The sequence below is a fragment of the Humulus lupulus genome, chromosome 8, assembly GCF_963169125.1.
Source record: "Humulus lupulus chromosome 8, drHumLupu1.1, whole genome shotgun sequence".
NCBI classification, from domain to species: domain Eukaryota; kingdom Viridiplantae; phylum Streptophyta; class Magnoliopsida; order Rosales; family Cannabaceae; genus Humulus; species Humulus lupulus.
In genome coordinates, this window is record NC_084800.1 from 19,742,905 (window position 1) to 19,752,292 (window position 9,388).

The 9,388-nt window shown below is 36.0% G+C and overlaps 1 protein-coding gene across 1 annotated transcript; it reads right to left on the reverse strand.

Moving 5' to 3' along the window:
* Positions 1-406: 406 nt before the first annotated feature.
* Positions 407-5,883, reverse strand: LOC133795535 (homeobox-leucine zipper protein MERISTEM L1-like). Its single transcript, XM_062232986.1, has 12 exons — positions 4,951-5,883; positions 4,006-4,304; positions 3,771-3,888; positions 3,407-3,595; positions 2,848-3,309; positions 2,647-2,748; positions 2,345-2,545; positions 2,071-2,245; positions 1,698-1,969; positions 1,506-1,601; positions 941-1,386; positions 407-845 (listed from the first exon to the last, which is right to left on the reverse strand). Exons 2-11 carry the CDS (start codon positions 4,239-4,241, stop codon positions 991-993), a joined length of 2,247 nt encoding a protein of 748 aa, XP_062088970.1. The 5' UTR covers positions 4,242-4,304; positions 4,951-5,883; the 3' UTR covers positions 407-845; positions 941-990.
* Positions 5,884-9,388: the final 3,505 nt, after the last annotated feature.

Sequence of the window (9,388 nt, forward strand, 5' to 3'; positions counted from 1 at the left end):
ACACCTCTCATCGCCTAGAGAAGCGATAAAACTATATATGCAACGTTATACATGCATTATAAATAGTTTATCATGCTATTATAAACTACACAAATTTTTAACCAACAAAATTATGTACTGACGTGGCTAACATAATTAGGATGAGTGTATATATATTGGTGTTTCTTATTACGATTTTAAAATCTCACTCCCTTCACACATTAAAGTGCAAAAGATAGTGGTTAGCACTCCTCTAATCTCATAACATCACAAGTTTTTTTTTTATAAATTAACAACGGCTACTTCAACTGTTTAGTATAGCTCTACCATGGATGAATACTTTCGATCGAGCTATACAATCATGAAATATTGTTTCCAACTGATTATCTAATATTATTTAATTGAATCAGGAATTAAGTAATATATATAATTGAAAAAAGACATTAATTGAAATGCTAATAAATAATGTGAGTTGCACCACAGTCACATATGCATAATATTAGTACATCTTCAATTTAACTAAACCAAAATCAAAAGAGAGGCAAAAAGGGCCTAAATTAACCAAAAGTTATTCTAACTTAAATTTATTATAAACAATTAAAGGCCGTCTGAGTCTACTTTGATCCACTTTTGTTAGGTGAAGTCAATACCCGAACCCATTATCCTTGCGCACCAATAGTCTTCAGCTTCGATTTAATAATACATTTTTGTCCTCAACACCAGGATATTGTAAGGTGCGTTCTTGACTTCCTTCAATTAGCTCGTACGTATTAATGATCGACTAATAATATCCTAATAAAACTTGCGTCATTGGCTAATAACTTATTAATTCTCTTAGCATGTTTCATAATTTTCTGACGTTGTCACTGCAAAAGGACACAAAGAAAAGAGCCATTAAAAAAAGAAATATACGTATACATAGTATAGTATATCTTAGGTTTTGCTAATAAATGAAACTTACCCAGATGCTTGATCATCATCATCACATCACAAGAAGCCTTTACCAAACAATCATTGAGCATTTTCAGAGGTGACTGCAGCTCTGATCCTTTCAACAGTGCACTTAATCAAATTGTTAACCGTTGCGACTGATCCGAGAGAAAGTTTGGCGGTAGGAACCGAATCCACTAAGATTTGAAAAGCCACAGTGAGTAATGAGCCACCCGAACCAACGTCAACGATTCCTCCAGTTGGTCCAGTAGTATTAATGTGACCAGAATTATTAGCAGCTCCGTCAGGAAGGATAGCAAATCCAGATGGCAAGAGCGCCACGTAATCGGGGTCTCCTCCACTTAATACCACATTCATTGCAACTATATCAACTGGTGCATAAATCACATAAGACCCCGTTGAGTCGGTACAACTCTCTTGAAGTATCAGCATGTTGCTCTGGCTAGAATTTGCACTCTACACATTGAACAACAACATCAATAAGTGAACATATCTAAATATTACCCAAGTGAATCATTATATATATTATAGTTTCAAATTGGATTGGATTGAAATAGTGAATGTTTACTACTTACATTCACGCGAAGTAAGGAAACACAGTTGCCCGGATCACGCCCATTAGCTATATGGGCCATCTCTTGAACAAGGCCACCATTTGAGAGAATATCCCACTGTATAAGCCAATAGCAAAAATTGTGTGGTTAGAGCAGATAACTATGACATAATTTTTAGAACATGAAAAGAAATGAGAGAAATTAATTAGTTACCTCACTTCGAGAGTTTTCATCCCTTAGAAAATCGAATACCCGCTTCGGTGGAACAGGAAGCCAGAATGAAGTTGCAGCACTTAGTACAATGCCGGGAGGTCTACCAGGGTCATCCATGCTCTTTCTGGTCATGACCCTTACATCATCAGAGCCCGTTGCCGACAATGTCGTCCAAGCATGAGCAGTTGAAGCACCAACGCCCACACAAAAGCTCATCACCATTCTCTCTGCTAGCTTCAACATACTTTTCCTCCCATCCGGGCTTGTTATCACTGTCAAACCATAACTCATCATGAATTTATCCCAAGATCGAGCAAGAGGTTTTTTTTTTCTTTTATAAATGACAACTAATTAATAATTAATGCATGTATACCACAGAGATCTCCAGCCGGAATGTTACTGGCCATTGAGCTTGCAAGCCGTTCACATTGTCGATCCAGTGTAGCGACCCAACGCTTTGCTCCAAAGGCAATACCCGAGTTAACTAGCGGTTTGTAGATGTTGTGAACAGCTCTGTCATCCACTTCAACATGTTCCACCCAGATAACCTAATTATCATTGCAAGAATCATATATTAAATGTCATGAAAGCATAGTAATGAAAGATATATATATATCTAAAGTTAAGTAAAGAAAAAGAGTTATTGCCTTTGAATATCCATTTGGCAATTCTTGGATTAGGCAACCAGATGGCCTTCTTCGGCTCCTCGAAATGGGACTTGGACGTAAATTGTCCAAGGAAACATCAACCACTGCCCAAGTTCCGTCACCATGTTGTTTACAGTACCTAACGAAGTAATTCTCTCGGGTTGGAACCAGTGGTGAGGGTACTTGGAACTCAGCTGTCATCTAAAGGTCAAAAGCAGCAAAAATAAAAAGAAAATAGTAAGTAGAGTAGTTCTATGAATATGGTTTGGTTAAAATGTTTTTTAACTTATTTTCTTCATTACCACTTGTAGTGCTCCATTGTAGTTCCCTGCTACTCCAGTGGAGAGGATATCGAGGGTCAAAGCTCTTGAAACAATTCCGCAAAATATAGTTGACCATTGGCTCTGTTATATTTAAAAACATAGGGATATCATTAAATAATATAAGTTCATGATTTAAATAAAAGATACATTAAAATAGTAAGTTTGATTATGCAAACTCACCACATCCATAAGAATCTCAACAAGGTTAGTATGATTCATAATGACCACGGTTGTTTCTCTTGAGGCTTCGGATTTCATGCCAAGTGGCTTAGGTCCAATTCCCCTAGGGAAAGTTCTCAAGTATTCATCTTCATTTAAAATTTCAGTGGTAGCAGTACTAGTAGCATTGGAATTATCAGCAGGAACCCATAAAGGGTCTCCGGCCTGGGCCATTCTAATAAGTTCCTCCATAGCTGCCACAGCAAGCTCAACTATTATTGGCTTATCAGCCTCAGTAGGGACTGAAACTGATCTCAGTAGATCACCAGTTGCTCCAAACATTTCTCCGACGAAACCCGACTGTGATCCAAAATTTCCAACACCCGAAATGTCCAGGGAACGGGAAGCGTGAGATGAAAGGTGAGAAAATGAAGACAAAGGCTTGCCCGCGTATTTGGCCGCAATCCCAGATATCCTATCAATCTGAGTGGAAGAAGAGCTTATTAATCGTTCTTTCTTATAGCTAGAGTAACAAAAATTTAACTCGCAAATACACAAGTTTTTTTATTCCAGTGGTTACCTCTTCTCTTAGACGAGCATTCTCTATCCTTAAATGTTGTTCATCAAACGACATTTCGCCAAGAGCTGCTGGTCCTCCGCAGTTAGGGCATGTGGCGTTACTCAGGGCTTCCTTGTACCTATTGTTCTCGGCACGAAGTTTGTCGTTCTCAGCTTTCAGAATTGAGTTCTCATGGCGTTCGTGTTGGGCCTAAAAAAAAATGGAACTCGCATGATTTTTTCTACATTATATATAATTATGCACTAGTGCATGCACAAAAAAATATAAGACTATAGGGTACGGAGCTTAAATAGATTGTTTCAAGCGATCGAAGTAATGAAGATTATTTCTACAAGTATATAAATGTCATTTTTCACAAGTATACCTTCATTTGAGTTCGCTTATTTTGGAACCAAAATTTGACTTGTAGAGGCTCTAACCCTAACTCACGGCTAAGCTCCTTTCTTTGCTTGTCATCTGGGTGGGGGCACTCCTTGAAGAATCTGAAACATACAGTACTTAATCTGTAACTAAATTTTTAAAAATATATAGATCAAATAAAAAAAAATCCCTTAAAACATATATCAATCTAATCTATAATTTAGAGGTGAAAAGCTTACGCTTCCATTTCCTGGATTTGACGTTGGGTGTGACGATGATAACGTTTCCTCTTGGAGCGTTGAGTTGGATCTAGTTCATCTCCTGACGGAGCTTCCATAATTTCGGTGCCCGATTTAGTGTCAAGCTCAAGATCATCGTCTCTCATCTTTCCCAACTGGTCACTTTCGGAAGTACTTTTGTGGCTAATATCCGCTAAGTGATGGTGCACGGTTTCGAACATATTTGGCTGAAACATTGCTTGAAATCCTTAAAGTAGTCCGGAGTACCGATTTTTTTTTTGTTATGATTCTTTCAATCTCTGCCAAGAAAAAGCCACGCGAGTGATATACATTTTTGTTAATCAATAAAGTATATCTGCTACAGCTAGTTAGAGTACTTGTTATATATAGTGTCCTAGTTTATCTCAGTTGGAAGGATAGCACCAAGTCTTAATCTTCAACCCCTAATTAATTTTTTGGATCTGAAAGATGATGGAATTGAAGAACTTAATAAAGAGGTACAGGAGAGACCAAATATAAAATATTGAGTTGCATTATAAATGATATGATTATCTGTATTCCACTGTGGAACAAGATATAAATGTTTTCATATACGAAAAAGTTGTAATTAATAACATGTATGAAAGTCTTCTCCAACCCCACCCTACTCACATTCATTCTTCTGGTCTGCGCAGCTATCGAGAAGGGTTTACTACTTGAATATAATATATGTACTCAAAACATACAATAAAACTCATTATAATGTAATTGACTGTGCTATGTTAGATTATTGATATTTATAAGAATTATATAATAATGATATATTTATGAACAAAAAAAAATAAATTACATAGAATTAACCGACATGGATTCCCAAGGAAATCCCACCGCCACAACCATCAACATTTATCCATGGAAATTAATATACATATATACAGAAAAGGAAGGAAAAGAGAAAAATCAAACCTGATCAATGCAAGTAGCCGCGAAGTTGACTGGAAAATACGCCAAACACTACTGTCTTCCGACAAATGATCGGATTAAGTTTCTGATGAATCGCACCGGAAGCATTTTCCTTGGTGGAAGCGACTACATACATATGTATAGAAACAGTCTTCTACAAAACCCTAAACGATATATTCATCTCTAGCTCAGTCGTTTTGGGTTTGGTTTTCTTTCGCAGTTGACTCTTTGTGGCGTTAGCTGTTAATAGATTCTCTGGTGCTATTAGGCTAATAACATTGTTACAACATGTGACAGATGGTAGAAATGACTATAATTTGTGGCTTTTCAAAAAGTACTCCTCCTCTCCATTACGTGCCAAACAAAACTCGATTAATTTAACCTACACTACACACAAAAAAAAAATACAATAATATTGCGAAAAAGACTTTGACACACTGGGTAGAGGATCTTTGACTAATACCCCACTTTCAAAATTGCTAAACTAAGTTTATAACGCCTAAAAAGACTTCGGGACACACATGAAAAAACCCCTCTTTCTCTCTCTCTCTCTTGTAGTACTATCTGTCTCTAATCTATGAGGATAAAGAGATGACTATCAGAAAAACTCTATCACAAGATAAATGGATAAACTCGAAGATCGATGCTTTCAAGCTATATAGCAGTGTTATTAGTAGTATATAATATTTGGGAACAGCTGTAGCTAGATCCGTTCTCCAGTTATTATTAATCACCAGAGAACTAGGGTTTTGGAGAGCTAGCTAGGTCGAGGAGAGTATATTATACCTAGTAGTGGTTATGGATTAATTATACAGTAAATCTGAGCTGCAGGGTTTCGGAATAAAAAGGTCGAGAGAGATGAATGTGGTGATGAAGAAGAGAAAGAAAGAAACGGACAACGAGATGGGGAAGTTGCTAAGTAATGGAGAGAGAGAGAGAGAGAGAGAACAGATGGAGTGGATGTGGCAGGCGAAGAGGAGTTAATATTGCATGCAGGCGTATTGAGATGGTGCAATAGTATTTATGAAGAGAGGAAAGAAGTAATAAATGCTGAGCCAGAGAGAGCGAGAGAGGAATCTCATATACCCTCACGTCCCTTATGTTTTAAATTTCTTCCTAACGAAAGGCTAATGTGTATACTCCAATATTTTATTATTTTAGCAATAAAAAACAACATAAAACGATGTATATTAAGCATTTGTGTAATGACATTCTTTCCTTTAAGTGTCACCTATAGTTTATATTGATTTCATCCACATATATATATACCCACTGTATCCAATAATAAGAACAATAGGGACCGTTTTATTTATTATGATCATTGACAATCACATCAATATCGATCTCTCTTCTTAATTGGAAGATAGAGAATTCGAACTTGAAAGTTGAAATCAATTTAGAGGTGTGCAATTAATTACATGCAACCAATTTATTAAATATGATATTGGCGTACTGTCAATATAATATTTTTAATTCCATATAGTATTATTATGATTATTCTCAGCGTTCATTAAGTATATTTAATTACATCTCCAATCCTTAATTTTCAGCTAATATATATCATCATTCAGTCTCTATCTCTAGTCCTATCAAGAGTGTACAGGGTCCCATCAAATTTGGAAGAGTTTATGAATAATGCGAGTTTCGAATGTATATAATAAAGTTGTGAGTGAATTATATTTTATTAGCTTTTGTTGCTGAGATTAGAAATTCGACAAATTTGGTGGTATGGTTTCTTTGCAAGACATTTAATGGTGCCTTTTCTGCACAACATGAGAATTTGATGACTATTAGTAGAGAAGGTCAATGTCTTGCACACGCTAATTATAAAAAAGCCCTACATTTGTCTTTCATAGCTAGTGTGATCGATCGATGCCTTTATGATGATAGCTCATCATAATTCTCACCAAGAACTAATTTGAGCTTGGTATATGGGTGTGGCCTTGTCTTCCACTTATATCTTATATATAGATAAGATTAAGAATTAATGTCTTGATAAGAGAAAATATGTTTTTTCTTTTAAATATAATTTTACAAATTTATATTTAATTTAATGTCTTGATAAAAAATAGTGGAAATTAAAGAACTTTTTCGAGCTAGATTGGCTGAAGCAGTGTTCAGAGCAGTGAAGTATGGAATACACTCGGGGCATACATTGCTGTATGATCAACAAGCTAAGGTTCAATGGAGTAAATTTGTTTGGGAGAGATGCAATATACCAAAACACAGGTTCATCTTATGGTTGGCGATGCATCAGAAGTTGAAAACCAGAACTTTTCTTAGTAGTCATGGTCAGGTAGTGGATAAACTATGCCTACTGTGTGGAATGCATAATGAAGAGATCTCACATTTATTTTTCCAATGTGATTACAGCAAAATCTGTCTAGTGAAACTAAAAGAATGGATCGGTTGCAGAGCTCAAACAGGGGATTTTATTGCATTACTGAGTTGGATATCCAAAGCCAAACACATCACCAAATTTAGGAGAGGTTGCTATATAGCTGTTGTATCAGCTTTAGTGTATCATATTTAGAGAGTCAGGAATCAGGTTCTATGGTCCTCAAAGTTGTGGCATGTTAATCATACAATGGAAGTCATTAGGAGAGAATTAAAGCTGAGATTTTCTGTAATGTATAAAGAGAAACCAAATAGGGATAAGGAATGGTACCAAAATTTGTAAAGTTAGTTGTGGATTGTAAGTACTATAGAAGTAGGGAAGATCTATATTGTACATGACTTGTTTTTGAGCAATACAATGATTCTTATTCACCAAAAAAAAAAAAAATGTCTTGATAAATCAAATGGAAAGACCTCACATATACATTGATATATGTTGTCCATATTTTCACCAGGTGACATGTATAGCATAGACTAAGAGTGATTAGGGTTCCACGGAAGTTGGTTAATGTTCCTCGGAACCTGTTTAAAGCTCCACGAAAGTTAAGACCAGTCTTCATCACGGTTCACCACCACCGGAGGAGTAAGTCTTCCGGAAAGCATTAACTCCCGATGACATTGTCAACAGATAATGCTCCAAGTCTCACTAAAAGATCATCTACCCCATAATTTCCTCCTCCAATCATGCGAGAACCCTTCTCCGGACTAGGGGGACAGTTACCAAATGTTCAGTACAACGATCCTGGACCACAGACAACGTTTGACACCTACTAGCACATAATGGATCGTAGTGTCGACTCCGTACAAGCGGCAAAAATGATACGTTCCATGACGCCGCCTGATAAGGAAAAATGTGCAGCTACCACCCTGACATTGTCACGGCGTTTTCCTCAATAAAAAGTAGTGGGCTAAAATTCCTCGTATTGGGCCCAACGAGATACGTTGGGGCCCACTAGCTTATTTAATAGCATAATGTATATTTATTTTGTAACTAACCTCCATTATAGAAGGATAATTGTAATCATCTCCAATTAATGATCTTAATTGTCTCAACTGCCTATAAATAGGTCAAGGGCACACATTGTAAGTGATCCAAATTCTAGTTTTCAGAGTGAGCACAAACGTTGCCTGAAAACCCTAAGATAACTCAAACAGTACAAATTCTTCATCCTAATACAAGTGACTTGTGAATGAGCACAAAATTTAAAATGGAGACCTAAGTGATACTATTGGTATAAAAGAAGGACCTCAAGTGCTATTTACGCAATTTAAAAATAGTTTTATGTATGTAAAATAATGTCATCTTATACAAATGTGTTGTAGAATGTATCATCATATTCACACACAGAGTTGCTAGGACTTTAATTTTATGAATTTTATTGTTTTTCATTTTTGAGGGCCCCTGGCTTGTGGAGGACGTACATATTCATATATAGGTAACATAATTTTATATTAATTATATGTGAAAATGTTTAATAATATGTTACATATGGTAAAATTTTTAGTGAGAATATATTATTTAATTAATAGTAGAAATAAGCTTAAAAGAAAACATGTAAAAAGAAAAAGGATAGTTGCCCCACTCGTTGATAAGTACTTACTATAACACCCTACTACCCAGGGGCCGTTACACTATGTATTTTAAATAGTGCTAAATTCGATAAACGAGTTATTTGGCCATAATAGTGTAGCTAAATGTGATTAACGGTTTAGGGTTAAAAAATTTGTCAAAGATACAAATGTTTCACTAAAATGTTTACTGTACACATGGGATCACAAAATACATTTAAAAGGTTAGTTATAATAAAAGAGTTACAACCAGCCGACCTAAGCGGCAAAATAGGGTTTGACCCTAGTTCTTTTTTAAACACTCAGCTGTGGTGGTCAAGCAGCTGCATATGTACACATTGCCACCTAAGCTCTTAAACTCAAGGATGGTCCAACTTTCTTTTCCCTTTACCTGCACCACATAACACCCGTGAGCCGAGGCTCGTCAAGAAAACTTAAACATGCTCATAAGCAATTAATAACATGTTACCAAATC

What these genes read in the sequence shown, in the direction of transcription:
- LOC133795535 (XM_062232986.1), bottom strand. Translation starts at nt 4,241, where the DNA reads ATGTTTCAGCCAAATATGTTCGAAACCGTGCACCATCACTTAGCGGAT. An exon ending in TCCGGCTGGAGATCTCTGTG is followed by an intron (nt 1,970 to 2,070) that starts GTATACATGCAT and finishes ATGGTTTGACAG; the next exon opens with TGATAACAAGCCCGGATGGG. An exon ending in TTTCCTTACTTCGCGTGAAT is followed by an intron (nt 1,387 to 1,505) that starts GTAAGTAGTAAA and finishes TTCAATGTGTAG; the next exon opens with AGTGCAAATTCTAGCCAGAG.